At 45.8% G+C, this 21,943-nt stretch overlaps 1 protein-coding gene across 1 annotated transcript in view; it reads right to left on the minus strand.

Annotated features, from left to right (window-relative positions):
* The window catches only part of LOC149360960 (focadhesin), a 156,642-nt gene that overhangs the window by 12,688 nt on the left and 122,011 nt on the right, over nucleotides 1-21,943 (minus strand). Inside the window, exons 30-33 of the mRNA XM_089572564.1 lie at nucleotides 17,644-17,763; nucleotides 11,410-11,519; nucleotides 10,423-10,554; nucleotides 1,993-2,315 (exon numbers count right to left, since the gene is read on the minus strand). Of these exons, the coding sequence (XP_089428690.1) occupies nucleotides 1,993-2,315; nucleotides 10,423-10,554; nucleotides 11,410-11,519; nucleotides 17,644-17,763 (685 nt within the window). The remainder of the gene's footprint in view (nucleotides 1-1,992; nucleotides 2,316-10,422; nucleotides 10,555-11,409; nucleotides 11,520-17,643; nucleotides 17,764-21,943) is intronic.

Genomic DNA, 21,943 nt, shown 5'->3' on the forward strand with positions numbered 1-21,943 from the left:
TACTTGCTTTCTGTGCTGAGCAGTCACAGTTACATGAAAAAGCCTAGCATGTGCTCTTGCAACTAAATGCAGCACAACAAGGCATATCAGTCACTTGTTTTCATTCGCCTACCTTTCATTTCTGCAAAATTAGTCGATACATAGAGTTGACGAGCAATTACAGTTGAACCTCGATATAACGAAGTCCTACTTGCAGCCGAAAATTTCGTTACATCGTGAATTTCGTTACGTCGAGGTTCCCATGTTTCAGCTGTCAAAATAAAGTATAACTGGTTCAGGAACACTGCTTGTTGATGGGAACTTGTAAATCACTTATTGAGGAAATACACAAGAAAATCGAGTAATATTATCGCTAACAAGGGCACCGGATGTTTTTTTCTACATCAGGAGCATAATGAGTGATAGCAAACACCGCGACGGCATCATTTTTCTCCGTGTGCGCATAGCAAAAGAACGAGCGCAGCGCCTAGTACTGAAAGCCGCCACAAGATGTCGCTACTGGTATCATCATCATCAGCATTGAACATTTGCAGCCGGGGACGCATCAGAGAAAAATAAATAAAAATGTTCGCATCGCTCACGCCGGCGCGGTGGGATTGTGCTCGCGGCGCGGTTATACTCCGACGTAGCGCGGGACGGCGACGTCACGTCCGCGAAACAGCGGCGCCCGATCGCCAGCGTGTTCGGCGGCTACCGGCGCACTCTGACGGCGCCCGGCGCGGAATGCAGCCGGCTGCATTTCGCGCGGGCCGCGCCGAGAGCGCGCCGAAGCCGCCCACCCAGAATGCACCGCGCGCGCCTCCCACGCCACGCCTCCCCTCTACCCCCTTCGCCACTCGCCTCCTCTGCCAGGGCACGTTTTTTTTTTTTTTTTTCGCCGCTCACCCGTTTTAAAGGTACGACCACACTAGCTCCACGAGTTTGTCAACACTGATGACTTTTTTTTGTTGTTGTCTACGAGGACATCGCACGCAAAAAAAAAAAAAATGAACGGACGCTGCAAGAAAATTCCGGTTTGCGCTTTCACGTTCAGAGTCTACAGCTCGCCAGTGGCGTCATGGCGCGGCGCGTCTTGAAACTTCCATGCCGCGGGCTTTGTATGCGCACGACAGATGGCGCGGCGGTACGTTCTCGCACACTGCCGGCAAAATTGGCGCGTAAAAGGGCAAATACAAACTGCGTTTCGTCTCGGCTAAACTTTTAGCTCTCATTCGATTGTCAAGGTAGCTCCTGGCACATGCATGCGATGCGCAAGGACTTCGTTACATCGAAAGTGCGGAGCAAAATTACTTCGTTAAATTGCGAAAAAAAATACATGGTTTTCAATGGGGAAGTGATTGGGAAATGAAAAAAATGCGTTACATCGCGAATTTCGTTACATTGAGGTTCGTTACATCGAGGTTCAACTGTATTCGGACTCTCTAGAGACCGTGAAAACGTCCAGAAAAAAAATTCACCATAAAAGTCACTTTAACTTAATGCCAATATGCCGGAGGAGGGGTCAGTAGTTTTGTGCACACTTTGAAGCTCCTCGTGACTAAATCTCGTTGCCCATTGTCAGTGTGCCTTCTGGGTCTTCTTTGATGTGTGGCGCTGTTTGTGTGTTGTCTGTGTGCAGCACCTGGATTTGCGTCCACTGATTACTTTGATCCTTTTACTCTAAAGAATGCATTCATTGGGTGGATGGTGCTGACCAGTAAAGTCTTCACACAGATAACTCATACTTAGGAGCGCAAAAAACAAGGACCAGAGAAAACGAGAAGACACAACACAAGTTTGCACTTGTGTTGTGTCTTGTCGTCGGCTTTTGTCCTTGTTTATTGCGCTGCTAAATATGAATCCACACCAACTAGCCCAACTTTTTGTTCTAATTAACACAGATAAAGCTGGAATTTTTGCCACGTGCCACTATTGGTGCTCTGGCAGGTAAAATACTCATTAGCTGCATGAGCGACGTTCTCCCGAAGCCACACTTGGCTGCTGGCTGCTCACCAGTGGTCCTCGTCGCTGCTGTCCACCAAGTTGCTCGCCATGGCAAAGGTGTCGCAGCCGGGCGGCGCTTTTCCCACGGCCACCAGGTGGCAGTGCAGGGCCAGCAGCAGGGGCAGGGACTCAAGGGCGTCCAGCAGTGCCCCCCGGGCGTCCCCCGTGAGCCGCGTGGCACAGCGACCCAGGACGGGCAGCAGCCCCCTCTGCTGCGCCTCCCACACGTCCCCCTGGCAACCCTGGGCCGCCGCCGCCAGCAGGTCGCAGATGGCGCCACGAGCGCCCGGGGGCAGCTCCGAGCCTTCATCACCCAGCAGGGACTCCACACCCTGAGGATTAGGGCACACAGTGATAAAAAAAAACAGCAGCAGATCTCAATTCAGCACTGGTGTGTATGGTGTTATGGCACCACATGGCTTGCTAAGCATCACTCTACCCAGGACAAGCAACACTTGGGCACTGAAACGTGTCCACCAAAGGTAAGAAAAGCCAAATACTGATTGATAGATACTGAATTTCTCACCATGCTCCCGCAAACATTTTTGATCCCCTGCAAAAACTGCGATGCCTCATACATTAGCGAGTCAGGCCATTTCAAAAGAAGATTAAGAGAACACAAGAATGACGTCAACAAATGTCGCACGTCATCCAACCCGCTGGCAGAGCATGCCCAAGAAATGAACCACACCACTAACTGGGAGAACGCCACAATCTTAGATACCGTGAAACCCTTGTGGTCACGACTGCTTTTAGAATCTCTTTATGTACAGACCACAGATCAAGTCATTAACAGGACGAAGGGCAATCTCCCGAATAGCTACGCCCACTCACTGCACTGTCAAGTGGGCATATAACAAGCGGCCCATTCCGTCCATCATTCATTGTGAACATGGGACCAGCAGGGGTCCCGAAACGTCATGTTTTAAAAAACATCTTTGACGAGTGTATGTTTTATTTTACCACTAAACATTTTTGATGTAGCATTTATAGCCAAAGAGATTGAATCAGACATTAAATATGGGCTCCGTGTATTCCCTCTCAACTCATACACTGGACTGAGCAAGAAAAAATAAGACAACAAACTGGTACTGCTTCTTGCCTACAAAAGCGTCATCCGGACAATCCAGCTCGCTTGTTTACTTTTTTTTTGCCACTCCCTACCCCACCACAGTTAGACAATAAAGGAGAGAGTGGAAGGAGAGATGTGCTGGCCGTGCCTTCTTCCCTGCAGTTTGTGGCAAGCCAATGACAGACACTGATGTTCAAAGCTGAAATGTGTGCAGAGGAGCGGTGCCAGTGATCGCCGTGAGGCATGACGATGGGAAATTTACAAAACTATCTGTAAAAACAGCTGACTCACTTTACTTGCACACGGCATGCATGCTTAGTAACATTAATTTACTCTACATAATGCCCCCATTTCATAGCCACTTTCTGAACTGAATTCCATAGGCCTTTTAAGGGGGGACAAGGGTCTTAAAACTAACTTTTCTATTTATGGCTAGAACCTCATAAAATTTTGCACACAGATGCATTTTTCTCTTCTGATTCCAAATATGTAATCATAATTCAGCTGGTGGTCTTAGATCTTACAGTGTCTGGAATGTAATTAGGTAATTTCTTACACAGCTTTAATGAACTTTCTCATAGCATTTTGCTGCTTATATTTACATGAACTGATAGCCAGAGAGTTCCCATACCCGGTGACATTCTTCGTTTTTCTCTAAAGGCATGTGATCGTGATATACCATGTCAATAGTAACAGGTCGTAGTATTTGACACTGCAACTCGTTAAGCTAATTTTAAATTGCTATTTATACGTGGCGTAAACAAAAAAAGTAAGAATGCCATCAGGTATGGGAATTCGCTGGCTCTCAATGCATGTAATTAAAAGCAACAAAATGCAGTGAGAAAGTTCATTAAAGCTGCGTAAGAAATTACCTAATTACACTCTAGAATTTAAGATAACTTTTGATCTAAGACCACCAGCTCAGTTACGACTACATTTTTGGAATCAGAAGAGAAAAACGCATCTGTGTGAAAAATTTCATGAGATTGTAACCATAAATGAAAGGGTTAGTTTTAAGACCCTCGTGCCCCCTTAAGAAGTTTACATATATATATACCTAATAAGTGCCAATGCAAAGAAAGAAGTGAAACATCACAACTACCAGTTTGAAGCAGGTGAAAGTGCACGTGTTCTTTGTCCTGGTCAACGTGGCACTCCCCAGATCAAGGAACAACAGCAAGGGTGGAAACCTCATTGGTGCCAATGTGAGTGCAGTACTAAAGGATTAGGGCAGACACAAAGACAACCGGAGAAGTGCACATCACAGGTGCTGGCTTTCGACTGAGCACTTGCTCTTTTCTTTCCGGCTAGACGAAGAAAGAAGGAAAGAAAGAAAATGCGCATCTGCAACCCACTCACTCACAACACCTCACAGTACTTTTCGGCACAACTTCGGTACAAGAGATGAAACTCAATATGGCATCATTCACAGCAGCCACCAAAACCAAGCAATAAAGGAAGTGCACACAAGGCGAAATGCACGCTGTACCATGGCTCAAAAGGAGGCCCAATTCCTCGAAGGATAAACATGAATTCTTTTTCACACACACAAACTGACAGCGTGCTAATGCAAGTATCAAAACTGCCATGTTTCATTTGGCCTGCCTCTAAAATCTCCCTTCTAACTTTCTCTCCCTGCGGGCCATGACCTTTGCTTTATGGAGGGAGAGGTCTTTCTGAGCATTTTCTGAGAACTTTCTGAGAGCTTTCTTCTCTCTTCTGAGAACTTTCCAATGCAGAATACAATTCTGTTCACTCCAAATAGCAGGCCAAACACGTATGAATAACGATTTCTAATTGCAAAGTTGCTGTGTTCTGATTTCTATATTTGTCAACAAAGTGTTAACAATGACATGTGCTTCTTTCTTTTTGAACTTGCTTCATGTGCATATTTGTACGGTGATGATTAATGATTGGAACGCACTGCCTCATGGCTCTCCTTTGCTTGCCTCCCCTGAGTAATTTCAACCGTCGGTTGGCGCTGCCTGTGACGCGCTATGTTGTTGACACTGCGTGTTGCTTCTTTCCTCCTGTGCCTATTTAGCGTCGTATAGTGCTGGTCGTCCTTTTTTACTACTTGTTTCATCGTTATGTATGTTTTTTCTTGTTTCTTTTTTTTACGGTCGAAGTTTTGTACTTTAGCGTTTTGTACTGTGCCTCTCCTGCTTGGATCATATTTGGGCCGCAGTATGTGATAAATAAACAAATAAATAAAAATACTGCCTACATGTATTTTGTAACCGCTGCTGCTGCGCCCAGTGGGGCCAAGGCCTTGTCAGGAGACTAATTATCTTCTTTTGTCCTGCCCCACGGGCAGTACCATGTATTGCCCATCCAATTAATAAATAAATAAATAAATAAATAAATAAATAAATAAATAAATAAATATACCTTACAGTGGGCTGGTAGGTTTGAGCCGTAGCAGTTCCTGAGAGACAAGGCATGTTCTCTGAGACTGCCATTTAGACAGCGTCCTGTTTGGCCTACATAGGCCTGCCCACAACATGTAGGCAACTGAGCTAATAACACTGCATACGAAAATGGCCACCATGATGGCATCTAGGCAGTGCAAAACAAAGGCTTTCCACAGTGGCAACAGCAAAACAAGCAGCAGCCATGGTTTGAGAGGTCTCACAGTGCACTTCAGCATACTTAACATCTTACAGTTTCTGCTCAAAGTTAACAAGGCAGAAATTACTCGATAACTACTAATTGCAGCAAGTGCTGCTATGAGTTAGCAGCACAAAGCCCAGATCACGCACCTTTCAAACAAGTGGATGCAAACAACAAGTGACTGTCCCAAGCCACCAGCTGACACCCTCAGGCCACACCAACGAAGGAAGCTGCACCTCGCAACAAATTCTTGCCTCTCAGTTTTAGGAGCAAACGGTGCTCTGACTCGGCTCAGACGCAAGTTGTTGTCGCGTCAGTCATAAATTGCCGGGCACTGACCCCTGAGGTACCTCCTGCCATAAAACTACAGTAGCAGATAAAAAAAATGGTCAAAACGTCCAAAATAAGCTTACATTTCAACCAGCATTCAACATCCGACTACCTGAGAAATCAAATGCCTAAAGGTACACATACGAACAGCAGCAGATTACTAGTTATTGATTACTGCACCTTCACAGTCCAGAGGGCACTAACAGGTGTGTCAGGTTGATCAGCATTGAAAAAGAAAGGAGAAAAGCAACACGATTAAAGCACCGTTCCTCAGTATATACAGTCAAACCTTGTTATACCAAAACTCTTTATAACAAAATAACGGATATAACGAAAGAACGAGGATTCCTCTTGGAGGCTTGGTCAACATGGGCTATAACAAAGTTACGGCTCTAACGAAGTAATCGTCGGGCCCATTCAACTTCATTATACTGAGGTTCGACTGCAGATAGTATATTCTTATATGCTAATTTGAAGAACGGTGCATCTTTCATGAACACAATTAGTACGCATCAAAGTGCTGAACTTATGCAAAGAGAACCTGCTTAAGGGGTCACGGTGATTTGCTGCCGAGCGCAAGGCCAAAAGGTCAAATCCCAGCCACAGGGGCTGCACCTCAATGAAGATGGGATAAAAAAAAGCTGGAGTGTAGTGCTTGGCGCCACTCCACATTAAAGAAGACCAGGGAGTTAATTAATCAGGAGCCCTCCACCAGGATGCCTTTTTCTCACTGAAGCGCTCTAATGTCAACCCATTCGTTCCCTCCCTGTATGGTTCAGGTGTCAACCAGTAGTGCGAAAATCACTGCAGCTTTCCTTTCTTTGCAAAAACCCTTGCATTTTCTTTTTTTTTTTAAAGAAGGAAATGATAGATACATTGCTAAAACTGGTAATAACTAGACTTCCTGTAAGATAAATGCAAGACGAGTGTCTGGTAATGAAACAAAACATTAGGAAACAGACAAGGACACGGAACTTTTTCAAGACTCAATTTCACCCTGACTGTGTGAGAACAGTTTCAGAGAATAAAGTCAGCTGACTAGCTTTCGAATGCTAGTCAGTACAGCCACTTCTGAACACTTCTGACTCAAAGGGGACTGAAAGCTAGAATTACGTAGAGTTCCAATAAAGGGGAGCAGTGGTGGAACTGGCAACTGGCTTCTTGTAGCAGCTTTTGTAGCAGAAGAAATCGCAGTTTGTAGCAGCAATTTTAAGTTTTGTAGCAGGAAAAATGGCATTTTGTAGCAGAATTCGAGCTTCTGTAGCACAAAAAAAAAAAGCGTACCAAAATTTCATGCCAAAAAACAGACAAGGAAAGGGGAATGAGGGGCTCGTTATAAATATGGTTTCTGTGGCTGTTGGCTTCTCTCATATTTATAACAAGCCCCTCATTCCCCTTTCCTTGTCTGCTTAATTGCTTAAGGAGGGCCTCGGTTCTGGCAGCCTTGATGCCTTAGGAAGCATAAGAGGGTTATCACACAGCTTCCACCCTCGCCGTTCGATGACGTTCTACGTCACATCAGCGGTAACTCAGGACGTGCTACGTCCGCCACTTAAGAGCGTGGGTGGCGCTGGTGAACACTCTCAAGGTTAGGTTATTTGTAAACATAAATACCCCCGAAAGCAGAAGGTTTGACAGCCGTCGCCGTAGCTCAGCGGTAGAGCACCGGACGCGTAATTCGGAGGTCGTGGGTTCGGAGCCCACCGGCAGCATGTGGTTGTTTTTTCTTCTGCTTTTCTAATCAATTAGCTTTAAGCGATAATATATTCAGTAATATAAATTGATCAACACCACAAAATAAATAAATAAAAAATTAAAAATCCCCTGTGCCCCTTGGTTTCTGTGGCTGTTGGCTTCTCTCATGCCAAAAAACAGTTATTTTAAATAAAGAAGCTTTGTTGTATTTCTGGAACAGGCATTTGCTCAGACGTTTTTAGCAACCACAGCCATGCAAGAGCAAGCTTCAATCCCAAATGCAGTTTAAAGTGCTTGGTTCCTTAAAAAGAGCCGAAAATAAGCAAAACAGGAGGTTCCCCTAAAGACACTGCCGTTTTTATTTTATTCAGAAGAGCGACATAACGAGATGCTCAAGAGAACTATAAAAAACGATACCGTTCTTAAAACAAACTTTCAGGTACTATTTCTTCCCTTTTCTTGATCACTCCAGCTTAGACAGTGCCGCTGCGAGCTTTTCCTGTCCATTCTTCAGAAGGGCTTGTCCACTCTCAACGTCTGCAAAATGTTTAGACTTGACACCTTTTGTGAAAAGCAGCTCAGCATTGGTGATCATATTCCTGGCCAGTCTGATCTCCTCTTGCACCTTCTCTTCATCCTGACCACTTTTCTGGGTGTCTTTGTCCTGCACATCACAGTCTTGTTTCACTTGTTTTGCACGGGTCTCTTCTCCTGCATCCACCTCCAACCGTTGCAGCTGACGCTTCCGCGATCCTTTCACCACTCTGATTAATCCTTGTGTCATAGGAATGGCAGCTGGATTTTCTGCCCGATATAAGTTAGTCATAAGTTTTGTTGCCTTTCAGCTTTGACAAAGACATCGAAGACGTGAAGTGTCCATCCACACAGGCAGTGCGCTGACAGTGGTCCCTTTGTTCACCTTCGGTTGCAAAGCAGCGATGGCGATGTGGCTGCCGGCAGATGCGTTGCCGGAAGTGTTGCCGGCAGACATCAGTTTTGGTTTCACAGAAATGAGTTTCGGTTTCGTTCTCGGCAGAGCTATTGGAGTTATTCAGAGATATTTCGGCGCAGGCGTGGCGCAAAAGTAGGCAAAAAACCGATTTTGTAGCAGCATGTAGCAGGATTTCCCATTTGGCGCAGTTTGGCGCAATTGGCGCAGCAGTTCCACCACTGGGGGAGTATTTTGTTACACACTCGACGCTGATGAAACCAAAGCTTCAGTTCAGAAAAACCACATGTTCACACTGGGAAAATCCAAAATGCGAAAAGTGCGTAATAGCATCAACCAATCTGACTTCATGATGAAAAATAGCATGAAGGAAGGATTAAAGAGTGCGGCTTGTCTGCTGTACCGAAGTTGTGATCGACACTAAAGCTTGGGACAGATTTCTGTCTGATGTAGGAACCATTACAATGCTTTTTTCAGCTCTGCAATAACAGATGAGGCTTCAGACAAATAAATAAGTGCATCTGGCATGGGTGATGTAACTAGAGCTACCGACACAGGTTCCAGCAAAGTACGAGACCCTGTCCTTTGCAGCGGCTCAGTATAATGAGTTTCTTTGCGGTCCACCGCAAAAGGAAATTCGGGGTCCTCTGCTTAGAGGAGGGAAGGGCGGGTAATCCTGGCAACCCTCGTACAGATGCATTCCTCTCCTCACGTGCACCACAAGGTCGCCTTTCTTATTGGGCAAGCATTACAGTGACTTTGAAGCATGTGCATGTTGCGGTGACCCTGAGCTCACATGGCAGGTCTCATTTTTGCACATTTTCCACGTACATGTCCTCTGTGTCGTTTCCTCTTTCCCAGGAAATGTCACGGCGAATAAACGGCGAAGGCCGGAGACGTCGAGGTCTTTACAGTCGTGTACGTCTGTCGCAAAGACTGTGTCATGAGGCACATCTCCGCACATAAGAGCGCGGTGCCTGAGTGTTGGTGTGACTGAGCACTGCATGCACAGACATAAAGTCTACCTAAGCCTCAGTGCCATAGCTCTAATGTGCACTGCGACAGTCACAGCATCTTAGTTTGTATTAAGGGGGGAAGCTGGTCTTAGAAAAAAAAATCTTGTTAATGAAGTCACAATGATGGACTCTTCAAGAAACGTGTATTTTTATGTGCTGATTCCAAATATATAATTTAATTTTATGTAAAACAAGTCCTTGTGCACTTATGCAATATGTTATGTAACTTTTTGCCGAGAGCTTTCAATAAATTTTGCTGCAGGAAACTTGCTAGGACGCATGCCACTGGCTTGTCTTGGCATCACACTATGCAGTAAGGGCAAAATGATTTTCCTACCTGTCATAGAAGTTGAGTTACACGGTTCTGAATTTGCCACTTCAAGAATGAGAAGAAAGTGATGATTTCAAAATCCTATAACTCACCTTCTACAACAGGCAGGATGATAATTTTACCCTTATTGCTTAGCTTGATGTCAAGAGAAACTAATGGCATGCAATCTGACAAGTTCCCTGCAGTAGAATTTCTTTCAAACTCTTGGCAAAAGTTACCTAACATATTGCATAAGTGCACAGGGACTTGTTATACATAAAATTAAATTACATATTAGGAATCCGCACACACAAAATGCATGTTGCCTGATGATTTCATAGTGGTGACTTGATAAATACAAATTTATTTCTAAGACCCTCTTCCCCCCTTAAGGAAGCGTCAGCTGTAAGTGGCCTCAGCTGCACTGAGAAGAACAAAGGTCGGTGTTTCTCACCTGGAGGATGGGCAGTCCCCCCGGCTGCAGCACCCTGGCAGCTGCCAGCTCCAGGAAGGGAGCCAGCCTGCTGCTCGGTGTGGACCGCACCACCACAGGCAGTCCGCGCAGGAGTCGCTCCACACAGGTGCCCTGCGTGTGTGCACCAGGGGAGAGGAAACTGGAGGGGGGAGCCCACCACAGGACCACCAAATGCATGCAGTGCTCGCTGGAAGGACTGTCCAAATCGGGGCGGCATGTGCTCCGCAACTAACTCATGTCCTGGCATGGCAACGCTTGTCTCACCACTGCTGTCAACCAGTGTGGTCAGCACACTCGCCCTCGAGTGCTATCAGTGATAATCAGACTGCACAAGAAATTTGCCAAGCTAGTTGGTTCATTTCTGAACTAAAGAGTTAACTGCGCGAAAGGGTTATGACACCAGGGAGACGCATTCACGACACTTAGAAGCGCAGAAGACACTTAGACTGCGCTTCTAAGTGCCGTGAATGTGTCTCCCTGGTGTCCCAACCCTTTCGTGCAGTTAACTCTTTAATTCAGACTGCGCACTGCAACACAACAGAGCACCAGTAGGCTGATGGCCCCAGTAGCCAGTGGGAGCCACATGTGAACAAGCACGACAGTGCCTGAGCAGCCACTTCTGCTTTTTGGATGACTCGGAGAAACTGCGTACAGACAGACCTACAGCGTGCAACATAAAAGATGACAAAGCAACAGGATGAAGCGTTGCACACAATGCCAGCTTGATGCTGGGTGCAAAACAGACCAGTACGCAGGTGCAGGCCACAGCAATGCCGGCAGTGCCAAGTCCAAGTCCTGCCCACTTTCCACCTTTCATTCTGCTGCGTGCTGCACGACTATGTCTGGTGGTAGCGAACACTCAGCAAACACGTAAAAAAAGAAGAAAAGCTGCCAAATTAATCCCAGCCAAAAGCACGAATGGTATATATAGTGCCCCGCAAGTGAGAGCACAGAGAGTCCACCCACCGGTAGCGAGTGGAGCAGTGGTGGGGCAGCACATGCACCCAGCAGGGTGGCCATGGGTGGTGAGGAAGGTGCCCCCCGCAGGGCCACACTGACCACCAGGTCAGGGAGACCTGCACGGGGAGAGAGAAGGGGGGTTGGGGTCTGTCTCCACCCACTCTTTATCCTTTTACAGTGACAGCTGTTAAGGGCAGGCATATTATCTGTTCCGCGGCACTGTTGATAGAATGCAGAGAGAAAACAATGCAAAGGCGAGCGGCACCTTCTGTGTGCAATGTCATGAACTAATGTTTTGCACTGCTCGCGCGTCTGCAAGCAAAGGGCACACGGCAGATAGTGCACTCATCATTGCAAACAGCTGTCGCTGAATCTCGCCTTACATAGCCACGGTAACCAGCACTCAGTTTTTAAGACGACAGCCTTTAATAGCTCAGCTGTCGGCCGTTAACAAAGCGTGTCACATGCGTTTAATTCGGAAACTAAAAAAGATAGAAGAAAACTAATGGCTGCTTCAGATAGAGGAGGAAAAAATGAACCTAGATGCCAAGTTTGATGACTGTACATTAATTAGATAATTAATTACAGGCAAAAATGTCGAAATTGCATCGAAATAGTGTCCACGTCGCTACAGCCACAGGAACGGTGTGACGTCACATACACCGAAAGTCGTCACGGCATAGTGAAAATTGTCACAGAATGATCAGAAAAACGTCAAATTTGTGTCAAATTTTCATCTTAAAAGAAGATAAAAATCTGCCTAGGTTCCCAATAAGTACATTTCGTTTTCACATGAATGGTTTTTGGCAGTTTTAATCACATGAATGGTTTTTGGCAGTTTTAAAGGGGGGGGGGGGCATTCGATATTTCGACATTTGGATAATTTGGACGTATTTTCCACTCCCTTGAAGTCCAAATTAATGAAGTTTTACTGTATAAGGAAGCTCCACTGCACAAACACCGAAAAACCTGCGACAAGAAAGTGAGGGGAACGCACACTGGTGTCAGAAGAGTGAGACTGCTTATAAAGAGGAAAAAGAAATGACCAGCAATGCGCCAGTCGGCATCCAAAAATGGTGTGGAGCTGGGTTTGTAGTAATTACACCCGATGACTGGCAAATTCACGAGCCGACAGCTGCCATCGCCGCACACTCGCTGCAAAGCCCAGGAACCTAAACTACATGTCCAGGCTATTTTTTGGCCTGGAGACGGGAACCCTCCTATCGTTGTCACACCTGCCATTAAGCATATTTAAGAGTTGCACTGGTTACAAAGCTCCATTCAATGCTATTCACCGCCTGCTTACAGGAGGTACTCAGAGGCCTGGATCGGGAACAGTTGGACATGAGAGTTATGGAGAATACCTAAGTAATCTGCGATTCGCTGATGACATTGCCTTGCTAAGTCACTCAGGATCGATGATCAAAATCGATGAGTTAGACAGGCAGAGCAGAATGGTGGGTCGGAAAGTTAATATGCAGAAAACCAAAGTAATATTCTACAGTCGAGCAAGGGAACAGCAGTTCGCAATTGGTAGCGAGGTGCTGGAAGTAGTGAGAGAATATGTCTACTTAGGGCAGGTAGTGACCGCAGATCCGGATCATGAGAGGGAAATAACCAGATGAATAAGAATAGGGTGCAGCGCATATGGCAGGTTCTCTCAGATCATGAATGGCAGTTTACCAATATCCCTCAAGAGAAAAGTATACAACAGCTGTATCCTACCGGTACTCACCTACGGGGCAGAAACGTGGAGGCTAACAAAGAGGGTTAAGCTCAAGTTAAGGATAACACGGCAAGGTATGGAAAGAAAAATGATAAGCCTAACATTAAGAGATCGGAAGGGGGCAGAGTGGTGAGGGAACAAACACGGGTTAGTGACATCCTAGTCGAAATCAAGAGGAATAAGTGAGCTTGGGCAGGGCATGTAATGCGAAGGCAAGATAACCGCTGGTCCTCAAGGGTAATGGAGTGGATTCCAAGAGAAGGCAAGCATAGCAGGGGGCGGCAGAAAGTTAGGTGGGCAGATGAAATTAAGAAGTTTACGGGGTTACGGTGGCTGCAGCTGGGAAAGGACAGGGTTAATTGGAGAGACATGGGAGAGGCCTTTGCCCTGCAGTGGCCGTAGTCAGGCTGATGATGACAATTCAGTAGGCGGGATTTTTACACAATCGCCTGCCCTGCTGTAACACTTCGAATCACGCCTGTGGGAGCCTCATGCAAAGGTTCACAAGTGGGCTTTTCCGCATATCACAGTTGACCAAATCAAGAGGGCAGGTCTCACACTGCGAGAGTTTTTAAGGTGACAGGATCAGGATGAATGCCGTGGGTAAGGGCTTTAAGTATGTAACACAATATTCCAGGATCAAAGAAAAAAGATAGCGAGCTTTCATGTTGCGGTTGTTCAAAGCGGGTGATTGGCCATTGTTTTCACACCAGGTGTCATGTGGGGGAAAGCCCACTTGTAGAATTTTTTTTTCGCGCAAAGTGAAGCCTAGCAGCATCCGAATGCGATCGGTCCATGTGGTAAAAGCGGTGAAAAAAACTAAGAAGATGCATTTGTGTTGTTTTCATGGCACTTTAAACTTGATCATCACGTTGTGGTTTTGCCATGATTGAATTGATGGAAGTCAGTGTGGCATACTATTACAGGCAAATACTTGAAAATTTTCGAATAATTGTGAATATTCCAATATTCGTAAATTCTCGAATACCAATTTCTCAAATACAAATATGAACCAAATATCAAACATATTTGATTCGTATTTGAACTTTCGAATATTCGTACACCCCTACAACCCGTCACCAAACAATTTTGCGCAGTGGTGGACATGCTGCAATGATAGCAGGATGCTGCCTTGCATGCATGGTGGTGTGCAAGTGTGTGTGCCACATAAACCACAGCAGATGTCAGCCCTGTGATGCGAAATGCCTCTCTTGGTTGAAACTTCGCTTTTTTTCAAATATTTTTGATTCCCTAACAGTTCAGTTTATAGTAACAATTTCCACTGCAGAGATTCCTATCAACAAGTTATCAGCAAAGCCCTTTCAAAGTACTCCTCTCCAGCTGTTTAGTTTACGCATCTCAGGGTCTTAAATTCTGCATTGCGTGCCTTCTCTAGGCATTGCATAGTTTTTCACCTCATCTGTGGTCCAGAGAAAGGCACCCACTCACAGAATATTTTGAGAAATGAGAGAAAGAGAGGTGTGTGAGGACCCATGTCTGTGGAGTAAGAAAGGGCCATCATAAGGCAGATGTTTAGCCTAATACCGTAAAAACCTGTATAAGATACGGACCTGCATATGAAACGAGATGTTATTTGGAGATAGCAGAAACAGAAAGATGTTTTCATCCGCGTATAATGCGAGTAAGGAAAGGCAGTAACTTGAAGACGTTCTGGAAGTTGCGGAAGCCGAACGTCCTCCAACTATTTAAGTACGCCTGCACGCCGCATACGACGCGTGTAGCGCAAACGACAGGTACAGAGGCGCTGCGCTTGAGCCTACTCACGTTCTGCGCAACGAGCACGTGCAGACTGCAGTTGCGGTACATGCACCAGCATCACGCTTCAGAAGTGTCAGTAGTCGGAGCTTTAGTGATTGTCGTCGTCGTGTGTGCTGTCTTCTGAGAGGCCCCCGTCAGAAGTATCTTTCCACAGAAACACGTCTTCAGTACCGTCGACCTCATTCGATATCCCGCATTTCTTGAGATAACAACCAGCGAGCTTCTTGGGAATGCTGACCCAAGCGTGCGTGATCCAACTGTGCAGCGCGGCTAGAGAGGTCCATGTCCGGCGGCAGTAACTGCAGGTTTTCCCTACCTCATCCAGACCATACAGCAGCGCTTGACATGCTTCCAATTATTTTGACAACTACAATTACTTGCCTTATAAAAGCAGCCGAGTGCTGCCCTCGCAGTCCCTACACCATGTGAGGTGTGATCGTTCTGGGTGTTGTGAGGTCAGGTCTGCGCAGTGAAATGGTGTTGAAATCGAAACTACCAACCTACGGCGCTGCTATATAGTGCCTCCTCTCGCTAGATGCGTGAAGGTGATCTGATCACTTTTGATAATAATGAAACCGGAACAGCGGATTTTGGCCAAAAAATGTTCGCATCAGCATTTAATATGACGTGAAAACTTCACACGCTAAAATCTTGAAAAAAAAATTGGAGGACGCTTAAGCTTCGCCTTTTAAGAGTGGAACGCAACAGCGCCTTGCAGCACTGCCAGGGAGTTGGAAGGAACGCCATCACCAGTTCCATTTGTCACCCTTGCCCTGGACAAATCAAAATTGTCCTTTTTTTTTTCTTTTTGAGCAAAGAAAATCGCACAGTAACAGTCTCACTTGGCCTGGTGAACACCCAAACCACACATGATAGGCAGCTCCCATTATAGGTCATGGCTGGTTCATGATAAGCCGGATGCTATACTCCCTGCCCTACCTCTACCATACCAAAACGAAGACAGAGAAAAAGCAGAAACATACATTACTACTAGTTTAACTGCGATTTCTGTGATTTCCATGCTCATAATTACTAATATACACCACAGTAAATGTTTCTAGAGCACCTTTTTAAGAAAACACCGTATTCACTAGATGCGCCTTAGTTCATTCCAAACCATCGAACTGCCATGGCAAAGTGGTTAGCCTGCTCGTCTCTCACTCTGGAGACCCTGGTTCGCTTCCCCAACTCGTCCGATTTCCTACTCGGTTTTATTTATTAATGCTTCTGGAATTTTTCACTCACAGCCAACGCCGCCGCCAATGACACCGGCTTTTCAGCTATACGGGGCCTTAAATCTGTTGCATTAAAACCTCGCATTATACACAGGCTTTTGCAGTAGTCGAAGACCAGGAGCAGCATTTAGGATGGCACACTCTACCACCATGTTCCGGCTTTCTCATGGATTGGGCATTTACCTCCACTTCAAATCAAAGCACCAGTAACACTCCTTTGGTGATCTCAGAATAGGTAACTTTCGTTTTATTACCAATTTTTTAAATGTTTTTATGTTCTCGAAGTGAGTGCATCTTGCTTCCTACTGCAAAGTGACAGGAATATCATCAAGAAGCCATCTCACTTACTGCCACCTCCTGCAGCACAGTGTTTAAAGCATTACTGCATTTTTTACTACACTTAGCTGCCCATGCGGAGGTGAATGGATGGCATGCACATTCATTTACCTGCAGAGACAGTATAAGTGGCAGTACCTGAGGAAATAAAAAGAGCCTGGGTCCAGGCTGTGTCAGGGAAGCCCACCAGTCAAATGCTTTGGAGATATTGCCGCAAAAAGAGAGACAAATGATAAAGATCTGGAGCAGAATGGTCCTTTCAGTAGCGTGAACGTAACCTCACTGGAAAGTGAGCTGACAACTCCAGCTCACGGTACACTGTAGCCACGTCCTCATCACCACCAAATCCAGAAAGCCACCTTCCTCTCCCTCACCTTTAATGTATACAACAGCTGCACCTTACCTGTACTTACCTATGGGGCAGAAACGTGGAGGCTAACAAAGAGGGTTCAGCTAAAGTTAAGGACAACGCAGCGAGCTATGGAAAGGAAAATGATAGGTGTAACGTTAAGAGATCAGAAGCGGGCGGAGTGGGTAAGAGAACAAAGGTGCGTTAATGATATTCTAGTTGAAATCACGAGGAAGTAATGGGCTTGGACAGGGCATGTAATGCGAAGGCAAGATAACCGTTGGTCCTTGAGGGTAACGGAGTGGATTACAAGAGAAAGCAAACGTAGCAGGGAGCGGCAGATAGTTAGGTGGGCGGATGAGATTAAGAAGTTTGTGGGGATACAATGGCCGGAGCTGGCGAAGGACAGGGCTAGTGGGAGAGACATGGGAGAGGCCTTTGCCCTGCAGTGGGTGTAGTCAGGCTGATGATAATGATGATGATTACTTTTATTGTGGTGGAAGAGCAAAGAAGCAGACGGTGATATACCAACACCTGCCAGTTTCAGCTCCCCACTTGACATGCACCTTAGTCTCTCCGACTCCCCCCAACAGACTGCTCTTGCACTGGCACACAGGGCCACCTGCTAGCACACCGCACAGAGGTGAGCTTGCACCCTCAAACAACACAACTGAGCAGCATTGCACCACTGCCGTGTCCTATCCTGACGCCTCGCCCTTCATTCTGTGTTGGTTTCAAAGTGCAGGGGGCTTCACGCGTGGGTGCTGTGCGACTTTTTCCGCACAAGCTCTGGGGCATGGAGGCTGGGATCTCACCTGGGGGGCACTCACGCAGCAGTGGTCCCAGCAGTGCTGTCCAGTTGAGGGGTGGCAGGGCGCGCCCAAAGTCCTGGTCCAGGCTGCTCAGACAGGCCCCAACACGCCCGTTCCATGAGCCTGCACCAGTGAGTCCATTCGCTGTTGGCACACATGCGTGACAACTAACAGATGTGCACAGCTCATTCACAAAAATATGGCACCTTTTTACCCCAATGTACAGAAGCACAACTGGACGTGCTGGAGTCGCCACAATGGTCCCATCATCCCGAGGAATACCACACTGCAGCTCAACTGGCTGGTCAGCACCTCCATGTCAGAAGCGGGCAAGCTAATCCGTAATCCGCCATTGAACAGCGGAATGAGCTGCCTGAGGCAGTTGTAACTGAGCGCGATCCAAATAAGTTCAAAGCCCTGCTTTTATCTTATCTTTTTCCTTAGAGCACTTACAGTGTAATGCCCGACACTTCTGAGTACCACCTCTGCACGTGTTACATTGTTGAACCCTTGTCTGCTAATCAGTGTTCCAGTTTTCCTCCTCTTGATATAGCGTGACGGCCACAGTGTACCTGTGATTGTTTCCTTTTTTATTTTGCATTCATCTTTTAACAATTGTTTTGCCTTCTTCACTGTTATACTCCAAATGTTCCTATTGTTTGTGATTTTGTTTTTTTTGCTCCCCCTTACGTAATGCCCTGCCTAGGGGTCCTTAAGGGAAAATAAATGATGATGATGATGAGGTCTGGCGACTGGTACCCCATAAATCAAAGAGGCAGGACTAGCATACATGCCCTTTCAAGGATGCAGCAAAACCATTTACTGAACTGCACAGGGCTATTTATTCTTTATTGCATGTCTACTTTAATTATTGATCACAAATATCCCCGTGGGTATTAAAGAGGGAAGTGGGACGGGAGTGCAGTCAGCACGACATGAGAACTGGGAATGTAGCCACACACTGCAATACACGATATGGCTCAGCTTGCCGAGGAAAGGACCACAATTACAGCAGCTGTTCGTAGGGATGTGCAAACAAAGCATTCACAATTTTCCAATACTGAATCGACTACCCTCCTATTTGATTTGCTCAACGGGTCAAGCGGGGTACATTCGAAAATCATCATCATCATCATCATCAGCCTGACTACACCCACTGCAGGGCAAAGGCCTCTCCCATGTCTCTACAATTAACCCTGTCCTTTGTCAGTTGCCGCCACTGTATCCCCGCAAACTTCTTAATCTCATCCGCCCACCTAATTTTCTGCCGTCCCCTGCTACGTTTGCCTTCTCTTGGTATCCACTCTGTTACCCTTAAGGACCAGCGGTTATCTTGCCTTCGCATTACATGCCCTCCCTAAGCCCACTTCTTCCTCTTGATTTCAACTAAGATGTCATTAACCCGCGTTTATTCCTTCACCCACTCCGCCCTCTTCCGATCTCTTAACGTTAGGCTTATCATTTTCCTTTCCATAGCTCGCTGCGTTGTTCTTAACTTAAGCTGAACCCTCTTTGTTAGCCTCCACGTTTCTGCCCCATAGGTGAGTACCGGTACGATACAGCTGTTGTTCGAAAATATGTGCTCTAAACGGATCGAATACAACCTCAAGAGTTCGAATAGTTTTCAAATAACATAACAGACGCCAAGGTCAAATCAGGCATGCTGTAGTTTCTTTTCTTCACCGGCCAGTTCTTAAACACAGACCACTCTGATGTTGCACAACGTGCTGCTCTGCACATTCAGCTCAGTGACATGGTTTATTTGTGCATCAGCAAACCCTGCCGGCATGCCTGATATTGGAGGCCATGCCTGATATCAGAGGCCATGCCTTATAAACCACGTCCCTATTATCAACCAAGACGTGGCACTAGTTTGTTCTCCGTCGTCGTCAGCAGCAGAAGGTAATTTTCCAAGGCAAGTGATACAATGGTCACATAGTTTATTTACTGACTTTGTGCTGTGTGCCTCAGAGCAGAGATCCCAGTTGCATCTTTCGACAACTACAACTTTAACTCCAAGAATTACGGCACTGCTGTTAGCTCTTCGCTGTTTCCCATGAACATAGCAATTTTCTAAGAATATTCGCGCAACTTGCTAATAATCATATGCATATCCGATTTGTGTTTGTTTTGGTTCTTCATTATTCAAATTTGTGCGTAACTGGGTTTATAAGTAAACTATATGCATGCGATTCAGTTTCCGAAAAGTACTCCTGGTTGTGCGTCTACATGGTAACACTAAAAAAAAAAGCTGGAACAAAAAAGAGAGCACCCATGTGGCACTGAAAGAAAGTAAAGACATGGACAAAAAAAACTACATGCTTCAATCATTTGCGAACTGCTCAAGGTTGTTAGTAAAAACAGATCTGCGAGCAAATGATTCCACTTAGATAACACTTGCTATTGGGCTAGTTGGTGTTCCCTAACCTTTGACGAACCAGGGCAAAAAGACAACAGACAAGTAGAAGAAGGACGACGTCGACAGAAGTGCTGAACTAACAACTTTTATTTTGAAAGAAATGGAGACAACATACTTATGCGGTTTGTACTCCAGACCTGTGATGTAGAAAAGCTAGGTAAGAAACACTTTAATCGCGAAAACTTGTCAGGAGATACCAAAATAAACTTTTTGTGGCAAAACAAGTGTTTTGCCAAACTAAGGAACTTATTCGTTCATTGTTACACAAGAAAGAGAGTCATAATCATCATCATCAGCCTGACTACGCCCACTGCAGGGCAAAGGGCTCTCCCATGTCTCTCCAATTAACCCTGTCCTTTGCCAGTTGCACCCTACAATCCCCGCAAACGTCTTAATCCCATCCGCCCACCTAACTTTCTGCCGCCCCCTGCTACGCTTGCCGTCTCTTGGAATCCACTCTGTTACCCTTAAGCACCAACGGTTATCTTGCCTTCGCATTACATGCCCTGCCCAAGCCCATTTCTTCCTCTTGATTTCAACTAGGATGTCAGTAACCCGCGTTTGTTCCCTCACCCACTCTGCCCCCTTCCGAGCTCTTAACATTACACCTATCATTTTTCTTTCCATAGCTCACTGTGTTATCCTTAACTTGAGCTTAACCCTCTTTGTTAGCCTCCACGTTTCTGCCCCCTAGGTGAGTACGCGTAAGACAGAGCTGTTGTATACTTTTCTCTTGAGGGATATTGATAAAACTGCCACTCATCGTGCCTGTGGATGAATATATGGATGACCACCTGTCAAGCACGTCATATCTTGACACACCGCCCCTTCGGGGGCCCATTCGAATTTCACCCCATTGGTGAGTACCGGTAAAATAGAGCTGTTGTATACTTTACAGAGTCACTACCTAGCAGAATCTGCAAAGCTGTAATACAAGGCAAAAACCAAAGGTTACTAAGATAAACGGCCAACAAGAAACACGGCAAAAAAATCCACAGTGATAAAAATGAAAGACATGACCTTAAAAGCTAGAAATGATAAAATAAGCAAAAGGCCATCAAGCAACACGGAAAAAAAAAGGAAGAAAACAAACTTGTGGCACAACAAGAAGGAGAGTCAATAGCCAGCAAAATAGAGCAGTGAACAGTCGTTTTCAAGGAACAAAAGTCAGAAAGAATTTATGGCTCGCTTCTTTATTGTAATCAGTCAGGGTATTTTTCAAGCTGAGGTCTCAAAGACATCAGCTGTTTTCCCAGACTGCCTTTAACCTTGCCCTTTGCCAGCTTTCTCTAAGTTGGTGGCAGCAACTTCCCTCTCAACATACCACCTAAGATCTCATTGCCTGATAATGACAGCATGAAATATTAAGGCGAAGGCCTTTAATGCCTCCTCGTTGTCGACAGAAGGTTGTCAGCAGAAGGAGCCACGCTTTTCTAGTCAGACCAGAAAAAAAATCCTTGTGCACGATGGGATTCGAACCACCATCCTTCCATCCCGCAGCAGAGCGTGCTAATGGCTACGCTACTTCCTGCCAACGCATGTGTAGTTCTCCTTGTATGGGACGCTGGAGAGTGTTTGCAGACAGGCGTCGAATCAGACGGATGTCTCCCAAACGCCCTCCAGTGTCTCCAGCATCTTAAAACTTCTTAGCATCTTATTTATGGCTAGAATCTCATGAAATATTGCACACCGATGTGTTTTTCTCTTCTGATTCCAAAAATGTAGTCATATTTGAGCTGGTGGTCTGAGATCAGAAGTTATCTTAAATTCTAGAGTGCATTTAGGTAATTTCTTACGCAGCTTTAATGAACTTTCTCATTGCATTTTGTTGCTTTTAATTATATGAATTAACCAGAGATTTCCCATGCCCGATGACATTCTCAC

This window comes from Amblyomma mixtum, chromosome 2 (assembly GCF_055824585.1).
Source record: "Amblyomma mixtum isolate Tamu chromosome 2, ASM5582458v1, whole genome shotgun sequence".
NCBI classification, from domain to species: domain Eukaryota; kingdom Metazoa; phylum Arthropoda; class Arachnida; order Ixodida; family Ixodidae; genus Amblyomma; species Amblyomma mixtum.